Source organism: Grus americana, chromosome 19, assembly GCF_028858705.1.
Source record: "Grus americana isolate bGruAme1 chromosome 19, bGruAme1.mat, whole genome shotgun sequence".
In the NCBI taxonomy this organism is placed as follows: Eukaryota; Metazoa; Chordata; class Aves; order Gruiformes; family Gruidae; genus Grus; species Grus americana.
The window spans coordinates 12,916,586-12,938,941 of NC_072870.1; the positions used below are offsets into that span (position 1 = coordinate 12,916,586).

At 38.2% G+C, this 22,356-nt stretch overlaps 2 protein-coding genes across 15 annotated transcripts; one reads left to right on the top strand and one right to left on the bottom strand.

Annotated features, from left to right (window-relative positions):
- Positions 1-24: 24 nt before the first annotated feature.
- Positions 25-3,036, bottom strand: TXNDC17 (thioredoxin domain containing 17). The gene is made up of 4 exons (XM_054847907.1): positions 2,849-3,036; positions 1,800-1,881; positions 1,400-1,475; positions 25-760 (listed from the first exon to the last, which is right to left on the bottom strand). Exons 1-4 carry the CDS (start codon positions 2,988-2,990, stop codon positions 692-694), a joined length of 369 nt encoding a protein of 122 aa, XP_054703882.1. The 5' UTR covers positions 2,991-3,036; the 3' UTR covers positions 25-691.
- A 61-nt stretch (positions 3,037-3,097) lies between these two features.
- KIAA0753 (KIAA0753 ortholog) lies at positions 3,098-21,977 on the top strand. Of its 14 annotated transcripts, none has more exons than XM_054847880.1 (16): positions 3,116-3,173; positions 3,521-3,591; positions 3,888-4,031; positions 5,364-5,976; positions 6,476-6,582; positions 6,880-6,942; positions 7,770-7,985; positions 9,144-9,354; positions 10,745-10,944; positions 12,108-12,277; positions 13,023-13,112; positions 13,277-13,364; positions 14,628-14,801; positions 15,893-15,974; positions 17,884-18,004; positions 18,175-21,977. In XM_054847880.1, exons 3-16 carry the CDS (start codon positions 3,942-3,944, stop codon positions 18,569-18,571), a joined length of 2,622 nt encoding a protein of 873 aa, XP_054703855.1. In that variant the 5' UTR covers positions 3,116-3,173; positions 3,521-3,591; positions 3,888-3,941; the 3' UTR covers positions 18,572-21,977. The 14 variants fall into 14 exon arrangements, with proteins under 14 accessions (XP_054703860.1, XP_054703868.1, XP_054703855.1 ...); XM_054847881.1 differs by having other exon boundaries at positions 3,166-3,188; XM_054847885.1 differs by lacking the exon at positions 3,521-3,591 and having other exon boundaries at positions 3,098-3,123.
- The last annotated feature ends 379 nt before the right edge of the window (positions 21,978-22,356 follow it).

A 22,356-nucleotide genomic window follows, 5' to 3' on the forward strand; every position in this document is an offset into this window, starting at 1 on the left:
AAAAGGTGTAAATGCATGCAGTACTGGAGAAGCATTTGCCATTTATTCCTGTATAGTTTTTATTGTAAGAACACAGATCTTGGCAGCTGCCAGGGATTTAATTTTCGTATTTTAGATTGTATTTGTGCTGCATTCATGTTATATTTCATATCCTTCTAGGAGCAGGTCCTGCAACCATTAACCCTTAGCACGTGATCAGTGACACCAGGACTGTCAGCCTTTGGCTTATCATACTTAAAGACTGAACAGATAAGCCATTAAACATCTCTGGCGCTGAAAACTTATCTTAACAGCTTTAGTAGCTATGTAAAGCCAGATTTAGGAAGAATAAGCAGGTTTTTCTGTTTCTTCTACCCCCCCGTCCCCCTTATTCACTATTAAAGGTATAACTTCACAGCTAAGTCTTACTCTTCAGTAGTTGTAAGCTGCTCTCTCGGTTTATGAGCTCAGCTCCTTTGAAAAGACACTGTTTGCAAACTCAAGTTTATTTGAACACGAAAGGAAAGATGATACAGTTTTTTGTTGCAGGATTTTAGTGGAAGGTTTGGACCTAGAATTTAATGACATTTATCTTGACTAGTCTGAAGTAATTAACCATGTAAATTTAAAAAAAAAGGTTAAGGATTCCTTGAAAGGACACTGCAAATAACTTGAGATTAACATCTTCGTAAATTATTGACTACTGGAGGATTTAGTCTTCAGTAAACAACATACGCACAAGCTCTGCTTTAAAACATTCTTCTTCAACCAGCTTCTGAGGCTGAAAGAAAAGTTAAGATATTTTAGGGGCAATTCAAAAACCTATTCTAGACTAGAGCCATTTGTACATACTAGCATTAGCCATACTCCAGCAATTGTTTTTCTGGGCCTGGTGGGGTGAAGCAAGGAAGGTAAGAATAACTGAAAAATGCCTGAGGGTTTTCTAGGCTTGGAATACGCATTTCTAAGAAAGTAACTGCCAATTTAAATAATACGCACAAGCTAAAACTTGAGCTGTAGTCTGTCTGAATTGAGAGTATGCTGCACATAACCTTGTTTCACTCCCGTAATTCAGCGTTTGGATATTTTAAAATTTGAGGAGCTGCAAGTCAGGAAGCTAACAATATGTTGCTAAGAATTTTCTCAACCCCATAACCACTACATGCTAAGTGTACATATTTTCCTTACTATATGTTTATTATAGACAACATTATACAGAAAGCAAGAGTTGCTTTCTTGAGGAACTGTTTGAGACAGGAAGGGTGCATGGGTGGAGCAGAAGAGCTGTTCCCAATTGTCTGCTCTTTTTAAATGAGAGGGTATCAGAAAACATGCAGAACTAATTCATTTACAGACATAAGCTCCTGCCAGTTTCCCATCTAAATGCCTGTAAATCCAGAACATACAATAAATCACTTACTGTTCCATATTTAAGTAGTGTAGGTACTCCTGTTAGTTTCAGATTCTTCCTGAATTCATTGTTGGGATCTTTCCAGCTGTTCAGGAAGACCGGGTTAAGCACAACTTGTAGAGGTGCAGTTTGAGTCAGCCTGTTAAAATTCCTTCAAAAGGATGATTCAAAGGTCTTTGCCTTGTACCTCCCCAATCCACTTCTCAGAACAACCATGCAACCCGCTTCTAAGAACCACCATGCAAATAGTTCATATTAGGAATAGTGCAGACCTCAAAACTCAAAAAAAAAAATTGCTTCTTTCCTTGCAGAAAAGGACAGATCAGTCAGTTGTTCCAACAGGTTAGTTAATCTCCGGTCCACAAACAGCAAAGTTATATCAGTTATTGGCATTAAAACAGTTACTTACTAGGCTCTGTCTCCTACCAGGCAGTAGATGAATACAGACTCATCAGGCATGTTATGAAGTTCCTTCCTCACAACCGGTTCAGCTAGAAAGTAATTTTTAAAATCTGTTAGTAGTTAATACTTTTACCGTGCTATGGAATCACACGGATCTACTTTGACCAGCAAGGCTGCTAATTAGTGTTTTGTCTGCTTCAGGTACAGATTTGTATTTTGTTTCAACTGGTTATCCACAAGCTTTGCAGAATTTACATGCTCACTGTTGAGGGGACTGGTCTTTGAGTAAAGGCCAATTTCTGCTTTAAGAAATAAGAAAAAGTCATTGTCTCCTGTCTGTACGAAAGCCCATCAGAACAGCGGTAAGCAATTGCCATTATGTGCGCTGGCACAGGTGATCCAGAAAGTTCTGTGCAATGTCTTCTGAGGAACTGCCTTCATCTTCTACTGCCAGACACTGACTGGGAGGTCACTTCTGCCTCCCGACACTGAAAACAAAGATGAATTAACTGATCATAAGATTCACATCTAATTGTTTGCTGGGCCTTTGTACCAGCCTCTGCTGAACAACATATTACGTTATACGTGATTCAGGGGAATGGGGCTAGCAAAACTGAGAGCAGTGCAGACAGCTTGTTATCGAGACAGCAGCTTCAGCCAGCTCCTAGTCACAGCCTAGACCGCCGGTGAGATTCTGGAGCTTGGTAACTGCAGCTACAACTTGAGAGCTGAACCTCGCCCAGTCCGCTCACGATCCTGGGTAATGGCGGCTGGGTGCGGAGCTGGATGTTGTGAGGCCGCTCCACAGCAGGAGCTGCTAGTGGCCCACCTTGGGTGTTCCAGGGAGGGCGCCCGGCGCCTCTCCGGCTTCCTCAGGCAAACGGGAGAGACAGCGCGTGCCTGCGGGCAGGGGCAGCCCTCCGCGCAGCCGGGCCGAGAGGGAGGCAGTTGGCGCGATCCCCGTGCCTCAGCGCCCGCAGGGATAAAGGCGCTCCCCCGGGGCGCCGCCGGCCACGTCTGCCTCAGTGCTCGCCGAGGGCGTCCCGCGGGCCTCACCCGTCACGCAGTCCGGGCACCAGCTCCTGCCCTCGGCATCCTTGTCGCCGCAGAAGAGCGCGAAGATGGGCCGGCCGTGGTAGCGCTGCGCCGTCTGCACGAACTCGGGGTACCCGTGGACCTGCTTCTCCTCCCAGCCCATGGCGATGGCGGCGGCGAGAAGCGGCGGGCTCCGCCCCTGGCCCGCGGCGGCTACCGTAGTTCCGGGCCGCCCCGCCGCTTCCCGGCGGCCTCCGCGGCGGCGGTTGCCTGGAGCAGGTTTGAACAGCGTCCCGGTAGGCCCCCGGCCCGGGCCCGGGCTGCCCTTCGTCAGCGGCGGGATGCTGTGAGGGCAAAGCGGGTGCAGTGGGGGCTGTCGCCGACAGGGCTGGGACGCGAGGGAGGTCGGGCGGCGGGAAGGAGGTCGGACCGCAGGGGAATCGGGGTTTTGTGAGACCAGGAGAGAGGTGCGGAGTTAAGGAGAGGAGACAAAGTCTGTAGTTCAGTTGTGATAGAAAGTTTTAACCGTTATGCGTTGGATCCTGATCATTTTTTAATTCTCAGAGGCAGATGAAGGAGACATGTTTCTGTTAGTCTCCACGCGTTATTTTTTAAATCCTTTTCTGTGAAGAATTTTAGGTATGAGCATGCCCTTGATCTGTTTTCCTTTGACACTAACATTTTTTTCTACAGACCCGGCTGCCTTGACCACTGCCTTAGGGTATCTTGCTAGTCTGTTTTCTTTTCTTATATTTCCCTTTTAGGTAAGTAATAGCTATAAAAGTTCTGCAGTAGTCTTCTTATGGTTCATAGTGCGAGCCTCATAGTCTGTAATGGTGCTCCTCAGCTCTCCATGGGGGTGTGCAAAAGGACATAAATTGTACATTTTGCCTTAAATGGTGGGATTGTAGTCTCCATTTTGTGTACCGCCTGTATGAGTACACGTGATGTTTTCCATTTCTGTGTGCCTCCTCAGGTTCATTCTCTATCTGTTATTCACATCAGATCCAGGATTGCTTTTATAGGCAGAAATAATGTATGATTCTTCTTATGTTCATAGTTGTAATTGTAAGCAAAGGACAAATAACTGCATTTCCAGCATCAAGCCAATGTGATGGGACCAAGCAAGCCAACTATGTCCGATGCTATGTTTGCGTTCACTACCCAGCTATACAGGAATGAAGCAAAGGCTTTAAAAACACAGGTATTATTTGACTTCTGCAGTGATGCTGAATTGGTTTTCATTTGTGATCGTTACAAAAAGATGATTATGACCCACTTCCTGAGATAGCCCATTAGTGAGTGTCAAATTTTCATACTTGCTTTCATGATGCTGTCATGCATAATCTTGACTGTCATTTCGTAACGGTATAGATCAGAAACTACATCTGTAACTATTATTTACCTGTCGTAGTGGTTTAATCCCAGTAGGCAGCTAAGCATGCAGCCATTCGCTTACTCTCCCCCAGTGGAATGGGAAAGAGAATCAGAAGAGTAAAAGTGTGAAAACTCATGGTTTGAGATATAGACAGTTTAATAGGTAAGGCAAAAGTCATGGGCACAAGCAAAGCAAAATAAGAAATTCATACACTACATTCCATCAGCAGGCAGGTGTTCAGCCATTTCTGCAGCTTCATTATGTGTAACAGTGACTTGGGAAGATGAATGCTGTAACTTGAAACATCCCCCCTTTCCTCCTCCTTCCTCAAAGTTTTTATTGCTGAGCATGACATCATATGGTACAGGATATCCCTTCTGCCAGCTGGAGTCAGCTGTGCCAGCTGTGTCCCCTCCCAATTTCTTGCCTACCCCTAGTCTACTTGCTGGTGGGGCGGCGTGAGGAGCAGAAAAGGCCTTGACGCTGTGTAAGCACTGCTCAGCAATAACTAAAACATTGTTGTGCTATCAACACTGTTTTCTTCGCAAATCCAAAATATAGCCCCATACAGGCTACTATGAAGAAATTTAACTCTATCCCAGTCTAAACCAATATACTATCTTAACCTCTTCCTTTACTACATGGAAACAGAACCTAGAAACTTTATTCTGGTACCATTTTTCATCTTTCCATTTCTCCTTCGTCACATATCTCCTTCATCATTTAGTAATGCCTTACTAAATCAGTATGATATAATCATACCCATTTATATTACTAATGTTAATTGTTATAACTTACTAATTTCATGGTCAGAACTTCTAAAAAAATCTTTATAAGGGCATTCATTTTCCATTGCCCAGTCACTTCGGAGCCAATTTTTCAATGTGTGTACCCTCCCTAAGCTGCCCTCCCTAAGTTGCAGGTAAGTGCCTAATGTTATTTACAAGATGATCTAAATGCTTAATTCAAAATAATTTTGAATACTGGCATTTGAGTGGACAGAATGCCTTGCATGCATTGAAAAAGTACCATCATGACAGAATGCATTCTAATATGAAAGAAGGATCGATCCATTTTCCTTACTGTTATACATTAGAGGTACATCACCTGTGTAAAGCGTTCTGTGTAACATCAGGGTTTTTTTATGCTTTGGAACAGCTCCAGTTTAATAGAAATGTTCCTGCAGTTCCAGAGAACTTGGCTCTCAGATTCTCTAACCCCCGTCCAATTATAATAGAAAAACTGAAGGCATCCAATGATCAGAGAAATCTAGCTGGAAGTGAGGACCCCAGCATGAGAAGCTCTGGTGTGTTTTCAGTGGTATCTGAAGAGAGACTAAAGTTGGCTATTCAGCTAGCCAAAAGAGACATAAAACGAAAACATCTTGAAGAGCAAGTGAAACAGCAAGTGTTTGGAGATGCTGTCAATAAACCATTGTTGGCCCAGAAGTCACAACAGCAGAAGACTGAAGTATTTGAAAGTCCAGAAAATAAAAATGGACTGAAGTCTCAAACGCACTTGAAATATCAGCAGAAACTTGGTCAGCCTTCCAAAGTGGAGACTACCACTTCTGGTGCTAAAGTTTATCTCTACGCACCAAATGAGGGAAAGCAAATACCAGCTGTTTCAGACTCTCCACCCACCCATGAGACAGGACCAGATCCCAAGCCAAATGTAAACAAAAAAGAAAATAAAAATATGCAGGAAGTCAGACGGCTGCAAAAGGAATTGAGGAGCTATGTCCAGAAAATCGAAGAACTGACTAAAAAAGGTGTAAGACTGAACAATAATTATGTTATATGAATGTGCAGTGGTTTGTTGATTTGTTTTTCTTTCTGTTTTTTGGCTTGGATTAGAATCTATATTTAGTTCTGGATTTTTGAGAACCATCTACTTTTTTCAAAAGTAGATAAAAGCTAGAATGGCTAGCCAGTTTAAGCAATAGCAGAGTTTAGTATCTCTGAGTGTTTGTGGTGAGTTCCAGTCCAACCTGCAATGATAGTAAATTAGTGGTAGGCCATTTAATAACGTGGATGAAAAAATATTGGTGTCTGCAGGCCTGTTGTTCAGTCAAATTCTAAACATGACATAGAGTTAAAATAACTAGCTTGCATTACTGCTCAAGGGAGCCCTGCAAAATATGTGCTACATTGTGTATTGGTTCTGCATGAAAGGGGCTTATTGCTAAATTATATTTGTTACCATGGCTTAATTGAGATTTTTTCACAGGTTAAATTAAGACATAAAACTTTACGTTTCATGATATTTAGGGAGAGAGAGAGAAATTTTAGATCCCGATAAAGAGCAACGACTTTGCACTAGGAGAGAGAAACAAGCTGCGCGGTCAGCTCGGATGTTATATGTACTCCAGCAACAGGTAGGAACCAGCATTTTAAATTGGGATGTATAGTAGCTAGTTTATTATGATGAATTTGACAGAAATGAACTGAAACAAAAGAAACTCCATCAGGTTATCTCTGAATGTGCATGGCATTCTAGTTTAGATCTGAATGGTGCGACTAATTTCTCTCATGAATGGACAGAGATATGAGCATCACTGTTGAAAAATTTGGACTTTCACTCAGACGTTACAGTGAAGATTAGTTGTTCATTTATAAATGTGGAGCTAATTCTGACTGACTTTTCCCTCTCCCCATCTTTTCTTGATAAACAGGTAAAAGAAATTCAGGATGATTTAGAGAAACTGAGTCCTCATAAAATCAAACATACTAAAAAGGTAAGATATAATTATCCTTCAGACTGTGAGTAAACTTATTGACAGGAAGTTTTCTAGCTAATTGAGTTTGATTGTGTAGGCTACACCTGAACCTTCTCCAGAAGGGAGATTTTCTTTGTATCTTGCACATTTCATCTCATTCTCACAGAAGGATGTCTCACTTGGTCTGATACTGCTTTTGCTGCTTCCCTCTTCTCAGTTCTTACCTGCCTACAGTAAACGAGAGAAAAGCTGTTGGTCTTCTGTTTTTATGTGGCTTTTAATTCCTTCTTCATTCCACTTCCTTTTCTGAGTAACAGTGTGTTCTACTCTTGGCTACTTTTTTAATTTCCTGTTGATGTCACTCAGTCTTATAAGCATCCTTTCTGATTTTCTTCTCTGCCAGCATCTTTCAGAAAGATAGTACTGAGATCATGCCTACTGTTTGGCCAATGTTGTCCTGTTGTTCTCTTGTGCTTTACCATCGCTTTCTATTTTCTTCTGTAACAAAAACTGGAGGACAGAGAATGTTCTGTGTTTGTGCAATTGCTGCACATTAGGATCAAGCCCATGACTACAGTACTCTGTTGGCATAGGTAGTAGAAACATCAGAATATGTTATAACCAGGCTGTTTTATCTGAAGCTAGCATGATACTTGATCTGCTGTTGTGTAGTACCTTTAGTAGATTACTTAAGTGCCTGTTTGGTCTCACAAATGGCCTCAGATGCATCAGAATTATCCCAATCATGGAGTGTTTCTCCATGAAATTTTGGCAACAATTCTTTGAATAGTATCAGTATTCATAGAAACTATAGCTATTAAAGCATTTATTTTTCATTTTTCCAGTCTCGAGCAGTATCCAGATTGGCGGCAGCACACAGAGGAGCTGTACGAGCCTTGCATGCATTTGCCCATCAGTTTACAGATCAAACAGAGCAGCAGATTCCTACCCACTACAAGGAACTGGGCAGTCTCATTCGACAATTGTCTCTCTGTTCCGCCAAACTAGAAGTGGATTCTTCCATTTCTGACATTATTATAGACATTTTGCTGCAAGTTGAGGTAGGAAAAAACATCTTGTTTTTGCTAAGGCAGAAAAGATGTGAAATACGAGACTGCATGTGTGTTCATGAAATGGCAGAACATCTTGCTATTGGTTTTTGGGGTTTTTTTTAAAGGCCATTTTTTCTAATATGTTTGTAAAGTTCCTAAATAATGGTGGTCTAAAGTAGAGTTGCATCATAAACAGGGAAGCTACCTGCTGCTGTTCTTGTTGCTGCTGTTCCTGTCTTTATTGGTTCTCCTGGTAGAATGACCTCTGATAGTGATAGTGGTAACAAAGCACCAGTTTCTGATTTGTTTGCCATTTTCAGGACTGAAAGAATTGAATTTTATACATTGGTGTAAGTCACATGTTTATAGTTTTGCAATGACTGCTTAATCATCAGGATTAGTGATGAGCATCTGAGTGTCACGCATGGTGGTGGGTGCAGAATTGTCCAGGCAGAAGATAAAGTTACTTAAGCTCTATGCCCTTCAAATGGCTTTTGTTAGTGATATCTGACATCTTAAAACATGTTCTTGGTATAATAGAAAAGTTCTGATTCACGTTTCCTGCTGCTGTTCCTACCTACCTTATTTTTTTAAAGTAAGAACCTATATAACCTGAACTATTATGAAACCAGTATTTAATTAATTTGAATAAAAGCAACTGATACAATGGCCATTTTTTTTTTTTTTCCTTAAAATATTTTTCTAACTGTAAGAGCTGTGTTTTCATTTTTACTGTTCTGAACTGCTTATGAGAACGGTAACAGCGCTGACTGCCTGGGAACAGGAAAGGAGGTAGAATTGTTTAAGTTTGAACTTAGCATTGGAAATAGTATCTGTCTGTCTTGCCATAGTCACATGGACTTTTTTTAATTTTTTTTTCTTTTGTTTCCATTTCTTTTTGAACATGCTGTGAGCAGATAATTTGCTGGAGTAAATTGTAAATACAAAAATGCAAGCATTTTCTGTAAGATTTAAGTTAATAATATGAAGAAGCCTCTGCGTGAACAACCTACCAGGAATCATCACTACCACAAAAACAAACAAACAAACAAAAAAATGAAAACCACACCAAAAAAGTTCCAACTACTTAGAATCTCTTGCCTTTGCTTCTCATTATTACATCAGGTTTACTGAGAGACTAATCAAAATTCTAAATATTTGGTGCAGGATCTGGATTCACTGCTAGAAAAGAAACAAACACCCCAAAAAATGAAGAAATGTATTTCAGCATCTCAGGGCAAATCTCCAAGGAACACTGAGACATTTCCAGCCAAAAAGCAGCTTACATCTCCAAAAGGAGAAAACGAACCTCTGATCTTAAAGGGACAGCATGGACAAGAACATAGAAGACCTCCAGCTGCCAGGAGTCTCTTGACTGGTTTGTGTTTTGAATTACTAAATACATTTTTCTCAGTTAACTTACCATCTGCAGTTCAATTTTGTAGTATGTTACATATTGTTGGTCAGAAGTCTCTGACAGCCCGTATATAGTTATCAGATTCACATAGCCTTGTGAGGCATTTTTTTTTCAGCTGTTTCCCTGAGATGACAGACCTGCAGGTTTATATGCCTCTTTATAACTATATTATTGTTATCATCATGTTCTTCCTATTTTTGTCCAGTTCTTTTACCATGGGCTACACTTGGATTGTTTTTCTGCAGTGTACACCTAAATGGCAGTTTACAAGTTGACATTAATGGTGCACACAGAATATTTCTAAATATCTACCTAGATAATTCTGTATAAATATATTATTTTGGAATGCAAAGTTGCTGACTGTTGGCAAATCTCCAACAAAACTATCATTATTTAACTGTTTACAGTGCAAAAAGGTACTGAAGTCTTGGCTCAGAATCTGCTTGGTTTGTGCAATTTCTCTATTTTGAGAGGGGTGGCTGTGTTTTATTCTTGCCAGTTCATTAATGTCTTCTGCACAGTAATCACAGTTTCAGTACCTAGAGACACGTTAACTGATAGTTAAGCTGAAGACTGGTTTTTTTCACTACTAGTTTGCCATGCAACCTTTGGGAATTGGTTTATTTTCTTGTTCTTTTACTTCATATATGAAAGGAAATGAGCTTTATTCTTTCTCAGGGTGGTGTTAGATAAATTTACCACCTGAAGTATTTTGACACGTCATGAAAGCCATTATGGCTTATTACATTCTTATATAACCTATATTAATTCTCTTTCTTTTTTGGGGTGTCTTTCTTATACCTCATACTGTTTTTTACTATAATAGTAAGTATTCCTTTCTACCCCTATGTAAGGGCGAGAAAAATTCTATGAGATTAATTTATCTTTGGCAGTCCAGAGAGACAGCGTATTGACAAACATCTAATGATTTCCACATGTCTTCCTGCCTAAAAAAGAATGTTTTGTTACCACGGCCTAGGCCTCATATGACAATTACTACCAAAAGGCTTTTCCATGATTTGCATGTATATGTGTATTTTCAAATATCTATATACATATAAATATGTATATGCACACAAACCTCAAAATCTCCTGTTCATTGAAGTGGTGTAAGAAAGACAATTGTTTAATACTTGTCAGGAAATACAAGTTTTTGTTGGTTTTGGTGGGTTTTTTTCTTTTATTATTTTAAATTATGGTGAAGTTTGAAAGTTCATGATTAGGTATACCTAGCCTAACAGAAGTATCAAATGTGGAAATAAAGATGATTCTTGCTCTTTTCAACTTAGAGTTGAAAGTTTATTTATTATTTTTGACACAGATAAACATTGACATATTGCAAATATTTCAGCAGTTCAGAAGGCAAACAGTTGTGCTTATATATTGCACAATAAATTCCAAGAAGAAAATGACCCACCTACTCCAGAGAGAAATGCCACTTTACAAGGAAGCATAGGTGCACCCACGAGAGCAAGAGCTGTTAGAAAAGATCCCATCCTTGAAAGTGGCCCATTGAAGAAGAAAGGCGTGTTATTACCTGCAAAATCACAGGTATGGAAGTGATAAAAGAATCTATGCTTTCTTCTACATGTTCTCTGGGATTTGTTATATAACTTAAGACACTGTCAAGCTTTTCACTTCCTCACAATTTTTCTATTTTGAGCTAGGAGGCATAGGGGGATAAACTTTCGCATCTGCCTACATTATTTCTAGTCGTTATGACTATTTTATCAGACTTTGTTTGAAAGCAGAGTTATTGTTCCTTGGAAACGCACTGTACAACTAGAAACAATGATTAACAGAATTAGCAAGGAAAACTTGTGCTGAAGCTAGTTTCATGTTTGAAATTAGCATGGTTATTTTTCAACTTGAAAATAAAGCTGAAATATTTTCCTTTTATTGGTCATCCTCTGTCATGAAGAATGCACTCAGCAGTAATGTTGTGCTAATGCTAGTGTTAGTAAGGCAGATTTACTTAATTGATTACAGAAATTATAAAACTTCACAATACGTATTCTGGTTTCTAGTAAGTCCTTCTTGCAACCAGCATGAGGCTTCTGTAATGCAAACAAATGAGTTCTTTAAAGAATATTTCAAAGTGCTAAATTTTGCAAATAGTTGGGATTTTTTATTAAATGCTTTTTTTTCCCTTCCTCAGAGTATCACCTTCAGCTCGAAAAATCAGATCTGATACAGTAACATAGATGTATGCATACGTAACTTTTACTGCTTCCCCTATCGTCTGTCTGTCTGTCTGTCTATCTATCTATCTATGAAGACTGTGAAGAGGAAGGTTAAGCATTTCAATAATTCATATGGAGGGGACTAGTCTGAGTGTCCTTGTAGCCAATACAAATATGGCAATATTACAGTTTCATGGCTGAATAAAATGTTACCTTGGAAACCTTCTAATTGGATTTACTAAGAGTTAACATAAAGTCTAATTCTGAAAATTTCAAAAGAAGTTTTTTCCCATAAAGAGCAATATTGGAAAAATTGGAATATTTGCAAAAATAATAGTTGCAGAATTAAGCATATGTTCTGTTCAGTCCTTTTAAATCAGTTGTAAAACCTCCACATATGTCAACTGTGCAACAAAGCCAGCAGGCATGACCTCAAGACAAATACTGAAGCAGAATGCAAAATACTTTAAAAATTCAACAACTAGAATATATGTTTTTAATCACATTTAATGTGATTGTGTTAATTTTAAGGGAATGCCGAAATCTCTGAAATCAAGACAGGTACAGCCTCAAGGAAAACATGCCCGATTTCAAGAGACAACTATCGCTTTCCAGCTAAAAGAGAACAAACGACTTGTTAAGGAGAGCAGAATACCCTGCATGCCTCCAAAGCCTGCAGCTCCACCTGTTTCACCTAAGCGGTATGTTCACGGTCTGGTGGAACCTGTCTTTACCCTGCTTTCCTGTATCTGTACTAGTAAGTAGGATGGATTTGGCCTGGCTGTCAAACCACAAAGGCAAGTGGCACAGCACAGCTCGTTACCAGACAGTTGTATTCTTTTCCCAGTCGGCACAAAGTGGCTTCATTCATACAGCCTGGGAAGAGCCGTCACTTGATGCTTTTTCCTGGGTCAGGTCCAAGTATTGTCTGGGAGTCGCAGGCCAAACTCTGCTAGGCAGAGCATCGACAAAACACGCAGCATGCAGCATGGATATTCACTGCACTGAGATGGTAAATATGACTCCCTGTTCCAGAAGGACAAAAGAGATGTCTTTGTCCTAGCCAGTAATGGAGTACAGGTTTGTTTATTTTAAACCATATTCAGCATCTGGTAGACCAGGGCTCCCCAAATTTAGTTTGCTTTGGAACTGCCATTTGTGGATCTGTACTAAGCAGTGTGCATGGTAAGATAAGGAGCTCATCTCTCCGGGCAGTATTTGTGGATAGCCATGAAGTTGCCTGTTTGCCAGTAGCAGAAACATCATTGAAGATCCCTGGATCTCAACAGAATTTCCTGGCTTATATGGTCTTAAAGTCAGTATTAATTTTCTCTTTAAAGTTTTTTGCAAGTTTTCTAAACGAATACTCAGAATCATATGATTTCATTCTTCACTTGTTAGAATGTGTATTTTGTAACCGTCTGTGTTACTGTTTTATTTTTGTAGACTTGCATGGCTTGACGCAGAAACTTCAAGAAGAGCGAAGGTTCTAACTGACCTTAGCAGAGGAGAAATGAAAAAAATACAAAAGTTAAGGTAATGACTTACTTTGAAGAGCTAATAAATGGTGTCAGACCTGATATGGTCTTCTTCCCACTCCCACTAGTCCTCCAAAAAGTAAATTTATGTGTTTGGATTGTTTTAAATTATTGTCATACTAAGTTTCAGAATGGCATTGTCATTTGTTCTTTTTTGTGTAGGTCACAAAGTGCTTCTCCAACCCAGTATGCAGACAAAGTTGAGAAGGCAGTACAGGAGCGCTTAGAACCTCTATTAAATAGGACACAGGTAGTACAGTCGAGCTCATGCCACTGTTTGAAGGATGCCTTTAGAGCTGTAAAACATTTATAAAGGCGCGACACAGTTTCTTTTCAACTTAATGCAAGTCATATTTATGTAGTCAACACAGTTTTGGACAATTTGTTAGCTTCTTGTCAAGTAGATGCATTAAGTTTTTTCTGAATGGTCATAACAGTTTCACGCTGAACGTGACTGGACTTGGTAAGATTATTTTAATAATTCTGATAATACCATATATAATGACTAAATAAATTTGGACCAGTAATATTAATGACTAATAATACAGAAAGCTTGATTATCATGAGAGGATTTACATTTTATTTAGAAGATCAATCTCTCCCTGGAAACAAACTGGCATTTGAAGAATTCTTCATTTATAAACCACCTTTTAACTCATGCAGCTGAGAAGGTATACTCTATCTGTATGCCATAGAGTAAAGCAGTTTGACATTTCCGATTAATTTTTCTCTTTGCCGTATAGCAGAATGCATCTGGAAAAGTAGTACTCGTTTCCCAAACTTAGCAATTTCAACTTACATAAGCCACATCTTTAAAACAGTGTCATTGTATGGGCATGTGTGCCTTCTAAAGTATTGTTTTGTAACCATGTACAATATCAAACAATGAGAATGCTCTTTCTGGCATCATCTCTTTTGTATATTTTTTGCTTGATATAACCTTGAATGCATGAAGTTGCTTAGGGGAAAAAATGTTTTCATATAGAATAATACAGGTAAATGAATAGTGATATTGTACCATGGCCAATTGGTAAAATTGGACACAACTGAAACCTACGGCTGTGGTCTGGATCCTATATATTTACTTATTACCACCTGGAGCTGCTGTGAGACTGTTCCTCTGTGAGAAGTTAAATGTGTAAGATGAGGGCCTTCACTTCACTTTCTTGAATTCCTGGGAGATCTCTGAACCCGTGACAGTTTTGTCTTCAATTTGGTAACATAGTAGTGTAGCAAACTTTTTCCATATTCATTGATTTTATTGGTAGGAACATACTAAGCTGTTTTTATGGATTTGGCTTATTGTGTGGGTGGAAGGAAAACAGGAATTTATTTGGATTTTCATTGAAGGGAAAAGTTGAAATGACAATTGCATTATTTTCATGAGCTGCTGTAAGAAGTGTTTGATTTGTAAGCATTATTTTCCCCCAGTTGGTTTTGGTTTTTTTTTTCTTTTCCTTTCTTTCTTTCTTGCATTGGCTATGTGGTTTTGTTATTATTTTTTTTTAAATAGCAGGTTGCAGCAAATGCAGATATTCTGAGTGAAAAGCTATTGGATGATCTTTTGGAAGATACCGCCCAGGAACTGTGGAGTATGGAGCATCATGAGAGACTCCAGACTGAGGCTCTGCTTATGGCTGACACTCATGGTGTGGAGTCAATGTTGCAAAGAATGGAAGAAATTGAAGTAAGATTTTCTCTCTTGATTGGTTTCGTTAGTGCCATTTTCTTGTTTACTGTCCATAAATTGTAATATCTGTAAGTATCTAGATTCTTAAATGAAGCAAAGTCTGACTGGGATCAGAGTATGAAATGAAAGACTTGGAAGGAGTCTGCACTTCCAGCAAAATGTAGTGTAAGAATATAAGAAGAATGTTTGCTTTAATGGTTTTATTGCTTGCTTTAGAGTTAGTAGACCTGAGTTTGCTTCCCACCTCAAGATTTTGTGGTTTAGATCATCATATGTGAATCAGTATGGCAATTATGTTGATTGTCTCATGGATTGGAGAGTATTTGAAGATTTATGAATTTAGAGTTTGGGGTTGTTTTCAATTGTTTTTTTTATATAGGATCCTAGTTTTCAAGTAGCATGAGCATCTCAAGGAAATATGCTCTTGCAATCCAAAATATTTTACAGGGCAACATGGGGAAGTCAGACTAATTCATGGTTATCTGTGCCCATTTATCCATCTTTCTATGTAAATGTTCATGAGGCTATCATTTACTTGACTTGAACTTTCTCATATATTCTCATATATTCTCATATATTTTCATAAAAATTTTTCTTTGATCAGCTTTTCTATAGTTTTTGATTCAAGTCCCATTTAACCTTCCTGTTCAGTGAAATTTATCATAACTTAGAACTACTGAGTTTAGTGCTGTTTACTTCTAGACATCTATTCATAAGTTGGAAGCATGAAGCTTACATTGTGGGGTGTCCTTATCCATATGAGGCACTTAAAACACACATTTGAATTCACTGTTGGAAAGGCAGGAACAGCGGGAGGGCCGTTCAGTTGTTTGGCTATCTGCTGTCGATCTGAAATGTGAGGAGTTGTCATGGTACTGGCAACTAGTTGAGTCTTCAAGTATGGCATTTTGAAGGAGATGATTATTTGTGATTTCATCCCCCTCCCCCTTTCTGTGTAACGTTAACTAGGCAAAACAAGCCTCTTTTGACTGAGGAGGATCATGTCCTGCTTTCCTATTGAGTGATAAGTAGTACAGTTGAACTACTAAGTGTGCATTGATTGATTAATTTTGTGTGTTCAAAACCAGAGATACCAGGAGGATGTACGCAGGAGATTCACCCAGATTGTGTACAGTGATTTGGAGTTCTGGGCCCAGGAAGCCAAAATGGGTAAGTGTCTTTTTAATGCAACATGTTTTTCCTGTAATCTGTATCTTTGAATTCAGATGTTTTGAAATCACAAATCATTGGACTATGTGTCATCAAATAGCACCATCCAGGCACATTTCTTACTATAGGTACTCCTTTCAGAGAACTGTTTCTAAAATATAGTTCTAAAATCAATATTTTAAAGAGGAAGGATCTCTTCTGAGGACAAGCTGTCATTTTCTACTTGGCTTTATTGGGGCTGCATTTGCATGGAAAGCACTGCTAGTGCAACTTAGCTGAAGGATAGGAATCTTTCACGCATCCAATTATCAAATGTTAAGTTTGAATGTTGTCCCTCTACTAGGCATTTGTCATTTGTTAGCTTAGGTATTTTCTTTTCTACCAAAATGTAATGACTTTTGTGCAGTGAAGATGATATTCCGTAAGTACATAGGCTCCAATTCATCTGTAAGATACCTGAATTTATTCCAGAAGACAGCTAGTTTACTTTCTAAGTCTGAGGTATCCTAAAGCCACTTCACTTGTTTTCGTGGTCAGCTCTTCATGACTTACCTGTCTTTAGTTTTGAGAAAGGCACTGGTAAATCTTAATCTTGAGTATTTTATGTGTTCTCATTTGGCTTGATTCCTTTGAAACACCATTAATTACTTAGCAGTAATAATTTTCATGCTGAGGAATTCAAATCTATTCTTACGAGTTCACAGGCTGAGGTAAGGTATAGTGAAACAGCCTCGTTTTGTTCCTGCTGTTGATTTGCTTAGGCAGGAGCAAGCAGGTATTTATCTTCTAGTTTGCTTCTCCCATTTTCTTTCCTTTGTTTTAATAAACTATCAGTTTAAATGGCTTAGAATTAAAGAGTAAACATTGGGTAAATATTAGTGCAGCAGTGAATCCATGACAGTTTAAGGTTTTTCTGGTGGTATGCAGAAGATAATATTAAATTACTTAAGCTTAGAAGATTTTTCTCTTTCCTTATTCCTTTCAAGTGATAGTGATATTTTTTTTTTAGATCTTGCAGCATTTTTTAGAGCGTCAGAAAATCTGGATTTTTCTGTACAGAATTCATTATCCAATGTGTTTCAGCAAAAAGTATTTAACCCTTGAAAAAACCCACAGTTTGCATGCTTCCAGTTCACATTAATCACATTTTTCCTACTTGTTTTTATTGGACAGAAAATAAATGAAGAATGTAAAGTCCTTCAGATGAAAGATATAACTAACTTTTCACATCAGATTAGATTTTTAATTGGGAGGGACCTAAGTAATATTAGTAGGAAACTGCTCACTAATGAAAGGTAGCGTTCCAAACAATAGTTTGATGTTTCCCATAGGTAAGTGCACATACTTTAATATTGTCTGCCACAGTGGCATGCTAATAAGGGTGGTTTATGCTTGCTGTTTTTCCCACCCCTCTGCTCTGTTTTTTACCCTACTATTTGATTGAGTAGGACAGTGAAGCTACACTGATTTTTCCAAGCTCTCTGATCACATACTAAGTTTAATGGAACTGTTGTTTTACATCAGTTGGAAAATCTCACAATAAGACTGGTGAAGACTTAGCCGAAATCTTGTTGGATTTTTTTTTTTCCATGTCTTGGATTTACTGCCAAGCTTAATAGACTACACCAGTTTTAGAGTGGTATTTTCTCTCTCTCCTCTAGAAGTATCCACTGACACAACAAACTACTTATACTGAAGGTAGGATTTCTAAAATGCTGAGCTTTAATACACTGAGCTCTTGGAAATCCTGTATTGAGTTTACATTTTAGGGGCTTGTCATTTTCAATACTTTACTTACCTGAAGGACTTTCTCTTAAAAGCAGCAAAAGTCTTTGTGAGGGCTTATCTGCAGTAAATTTAGTTTTTCTTTTTCAAAGAAACAATTTAAATGTTATTTTCTTCCTTCTAGAGCAACAAATTGCGTCAATAGCTGAACGACCTATATCTCCTCATCCAATTCAGATAACCAAATTAAACGGAATCACAGAGCCAGAAGTGGACATTTTGTTTGAAAAACCTTTTAACGGCAAGTAAGTAGAATACTCGGCCCTGTACTAAACTGTGGTGCATATGAGCTGTGTGTCTTCATTATAGTGTTTTCATTATAGAAAATTCTGTTTACTATTTGAAGAGATTTTCTAATTCTTCAAAAAGATACTGAAAATCTAGTTCTGGCTTAATGACTATTTTATATTTGCAGTGATGTTGATGAAAACGGAGCAGAGGAGAAATTGCAGACTGGAAATGACATTCTGCAGCTCTTGACTCTGAATTCTCTACAGAAAGACTGCCATGTGTCTCTGTCTGTGCCAAAGCATATGCTCCATAGCATCTTGGAGTATAACAGCAGATACAAGCATCACTTAAAGCTTATTTCCCATGAGGCGGTAGGCAGTTTCAATCCATGGCAGATTGCTGAGAGGTATATGAACTGTCTTTGTGTTTTTGAAGTGAATGTATCAGCTGATGAACAGGTTTTTCTGTCCTTATTCAGGAAAGGAGTGGGGAGGGGGCCATTTAAATTCCAAATTGAAAGCCAGAAGCAGTTGGCTATTGGACTGTTTCTCTACTGGTATTTGGTGTTCATGGATTTTTAAGGCAGTTGGATAAAATGAAAGGATATGGGAGCAGAATGTCCTGGAGGAGTGATTATTTTCCACATCTTTCTATGGTGTTACCACAAACACAACTGTGTGAAATAGAGGGTAACTTAAATTATTTTCAGAAGACTATCATCAACAGGTAAATTGAAAAAAAACAAAATTAACTTTTTTTTTTCTGAGTGAAAAAAGAAATAAAGCACTGTAAATAACTGCAAATTTTAATCTTCGTGGTAAGGGATTATGAAGTTGATGTTTCATGGGACAACAGTAGATATTTTTGTAAAAAGAGACCACTTAGTGCAGATTTCAGTGCTTCCTCTTCCCCAAGTCTTCGTGCTTCATGGAGTTCACTGTGGGAAGTGTGACACAGGTGGCTTACCATCCCTTAGTACAAATAAAAGAGGTGAAGAAGCAATAAGTAACAGTCTCTCTGCTGTTCACTTCCTGGCAAAGAAAAATTGTTTATCACACTCAGTGTCTGCTAAGCAAGCAGGGCAATGTAAGCTGAAATACCCACCCTTGCGCTGAAGCTTGAATAAGTGTTTTGATTGCTCAGTAACAGGTATAGCAACTAAATTATATCACTGCTATCATTTCCTTGCACTTTTCTTGAGTGATTGCCTACAATTGCCTAGAAATCATTTTCAGTATGTATGATATGTTTCAGAAATCACCTATTGGTCTTGTAAAGTCCCAGCCCCAAAAAAGCATGGAAATACAGGCTGAACTTGAACATTGCTAGTCCTGTTCTTTCAAAACTGAAGAAATAGTGGCACAACATCAGTTGGCATAGAGGGGCCGTTAATTCCCTGCAGAGTGGAAATCAGAAGACTTCTGACTATGGGAAGAGAGAAATGAAAGAAAACTTGAGTATTAAGAAAGAATTATAAAATCTAACTTCAGTGATTGTAGATGGAGTGGTTTGCCATAATTGTCTGTATTGGCAGATTGGACATCAGGCTCAATTGACAAGATTTTTTAAACTTCTGCACACATTTTTAATGTAGTAGCATTGAAATCGGTGATACAGCTCATTTGAGTAACGTTTGGCACCTGCATCAGCGCTTCCAGGAACAGGTCCTGCAATATTTGAGATGACTTGCATGCATGTGTGTTGATGATTTGCCCAGCTGTGGATAAGTAGGTAAAGGTTTTAACGACTGTGGTTAGACCACTGTATTTGAATCTACAGAACTAAACCACTGAAATACACCTTGTGAGTTCTCAGTACTGTCACTCTGCCTTCTGAACTGTACTCCTTTTTTACAAGTGGTGTGAGGCTGGGTAGGACTGGCACCTTTTTGGGACTGGCAGATGGATTAAATGACAATGATTCTCTCCTGACAGCTGCATTACACTACTGCCATTTGCCTGATACATCTTGTTACTTGAAATCTAACTACAAATGCAATCTGTTATCTAGCAGGCTTCACTGACTTATTCTTACCACCAGAGGGCATTATAAATCTTGTTGTATAAAACAGTATCACACAATGTTTGAAAGAAACACTCCCCTAGAATGCTCAAGAGATCTTAGAAAGATGAAGTTTATGATATTTTAGAATATGTGCAAAACTCAAGAGAAGTCTTGAAGAGGCCAGCAAATAATTGTGTTCTTACACTAAAATAGTTTTCCCTTCTGTAACATCTACTGTGGTCCAGAGATCAGTGAAAATTAAAATTTCTCATCTTGCTTTTCCTTTATTGCTCTCAGTAAGGCCTGATTCAGTGGCAGCTAAAATCATTAAGAAGCTTCCCATTTACTTCAGTGGCCTTTGGATAAGCACCATAGTATGTTAACTCTTATTCCCAAAGCAAGATTAGTATCTAAGAGTTTGGAAAAAGGAAGCACTGAGATCTCTCAACACTTCTAAGCCTAAAGTATGTCCTTTGCTATGAACCAGGATGAGGAAAGAATTTCTGATATCCTATGCAACACATATCAGATCTTTTCTTGGGCTGCGCAGTAGAAAGAATGAAAAAACATGAGTATTTGCCTTTTAAAATCAGAGCATTGATATCAATGGAATGAATGACTGGAATTTGAAATCTAACTTTCTGAACATTTTCCTTTATTTCCCTCCCTTTCCCTCAGTCTTGCAGAGCAACTAACAGAAGAAGCCCTGTGTGACGTGGCAGCAGAGCTGCAGGATGTTTGTGAGGATTATGCAGAAGCTGTGTTTGTGTCGGAGTTTTTGCAGCCAGTGCAGTAAATGCTGTCAAATCTGCCCCATTATCAAATGAAACGTCAGCCTCAGTCTAACAGTCTTACAAGATGATCTAATTTTTCTTTTTTTTTTTTTTTTTAAAGTCTGTGAGATTCTGTGTACCAAATGAATTAAGTCCATCAAGGATTCATTTCAGGTTTTTATAAAACCATTATAATGTTTTCCTTATCAGACTTTATTATACTATGTTTATTGGCCAGTGTGTCAGTAGAATGAAGTAAACTGTTACAGGTAAAGTTTATATATTTTGATAGGAATACCAATCCAGTTGTATATTTGTATTACTTCATTTTTATGCATGATCTCCTTATTAGAATAAATTACTGTGAGGAGGACTGGGTTCAAGCAGTGTCACGGACTTAGCTGTAGTGTCCCTCAGTTTTCTGCTTGAAAGTGGAAAGAATCTGACTTACCTACCTCATAAGGGAGCTATGGGTTTTGGTTTATTCTTCTCAGTAAAATGCATTTAATATATCTGATAGTTGTGTTGGAAGGATGAAGCATTACTGATATTTCTAAAGCCAAGAGGGAACAGTCCAGAGTAAAAGCTGTTCGCTTTGCTGTTGAGGGCTTTCAGTGTCATGTAAGAAAGATGTTGTTTGACCACCATGCTTAGCATATATACTAGGATTAGTTCTTTTGGGGATGTGGCTGTCCAAAGGAAGGATTCTCATGGCACAGCATTAAGTAGATGTAAACACTTAGTATTGGCCAAGCAGCCTGCTTGGACTCTTGCAATCAACTTCTGAATGCAGTACCTCTTCTGTTGGTTTCTGAATACCACTAATACATTATGTACAAATTAGACCTTTCAATAGAGGCACATGATGGAGATTTTCTTCCTTTTTTTTTTTTCTTAAACTTGTCTAAAATATTATTTTATCAGCATTTAGTGATCTAACCCCACTCTCCTTACTCTTGAGAATCCCATTGAAATAAAGAACAACAAAACAAATTAACAGTTGGCATTTCTGCAATATTGAATTAACTTTTCATTTCAAGTAATCAATGTACTAGTTTGGATTATGTCTGGAGCAAGCAATGAATAATAATTATTTATGGTAGTATTCTAGGGAAATGCAAATTCAACCCTTGAGGTAACCCAAAAACTGCTATGATTAATTATTTTCTCCAACAGTGTTCAACCTACAATAAAATCATTTTTAACCTTCTAAGATTATTTTTATTTCTTCTAATTAGAACATACCTTTTTAAAATAATTTTATTCTTATTGAAACCTGGTTTACTGTTTTGTTTGTCTTTACACCAAATGTAACGATCTAAATGTTACTGCTGATGTGTAACTTTGCTGATGTGTGATTTCTGTAATTTAAACCACTATCTTTTTTATTTTTAAGATTATAGAGATAAGACTGGGTTTAAGTCCAAAAGATTAAAGCCATAGTGTCTCTATGAATGTGTATATATGCTTGTGAAAGTATTTTCAAGATTTTTTTTTTTTTAATAAACAAGACTTGTTTCTTAGGACTGAAAATAGTTTTAATTTAACATCACTTCCGTCTGAACCCATTTGGAATAGTCAGCACCCAA

Excerpts from the sequence above, each read along its gene's own strand:
- KIAA0753 (XM_054847885.1), top strand. The coding sequence starts at position 3,942 with ATGGGACCAAGCAAGCCAACTATGTCCGATGCTATGTTTGCGTTCACT. Across the intron at positions 9,355-10,744 it reads TGCCAGGAGTCTCTTGACTG|CAGTTCAGAAGGCAAACAGT; the intron begins GTTTGTGTTTTG and ends CAAATATTTCAG. Across the intron at positions 10,945-12,107 it reads TATTACCTGCAAAATCACAG|GGAATGCCGAAATCTCTGAA; the intron begins GTATGGAAGTGA and ends GTTAATTTTAAG.
- TXNDC17 (XM_054847907.1), bottom strand. The coding sequence starts at position 2,990 with ATGGGCTGGGAGGAGAAGCAGGTCCACGGGTACCCCGAGTTCGTGCAG. Across the intron at positions 1,882-2,848 it reads GTGCCCGGACTGCGTGACGG|CTGAACCGGTTGTGAGGAAG; the intron begins GTGAGGCCCGCG and ends ATTACTTTCTAG. Across the intron at positions 761-1,399 it reads CACTACTTAAATATGGAACA|CCTCAGAAGCTGGTTGAAGA; the intron begins GTAAGTGATTTA and ends CTTTTCTTTCAG.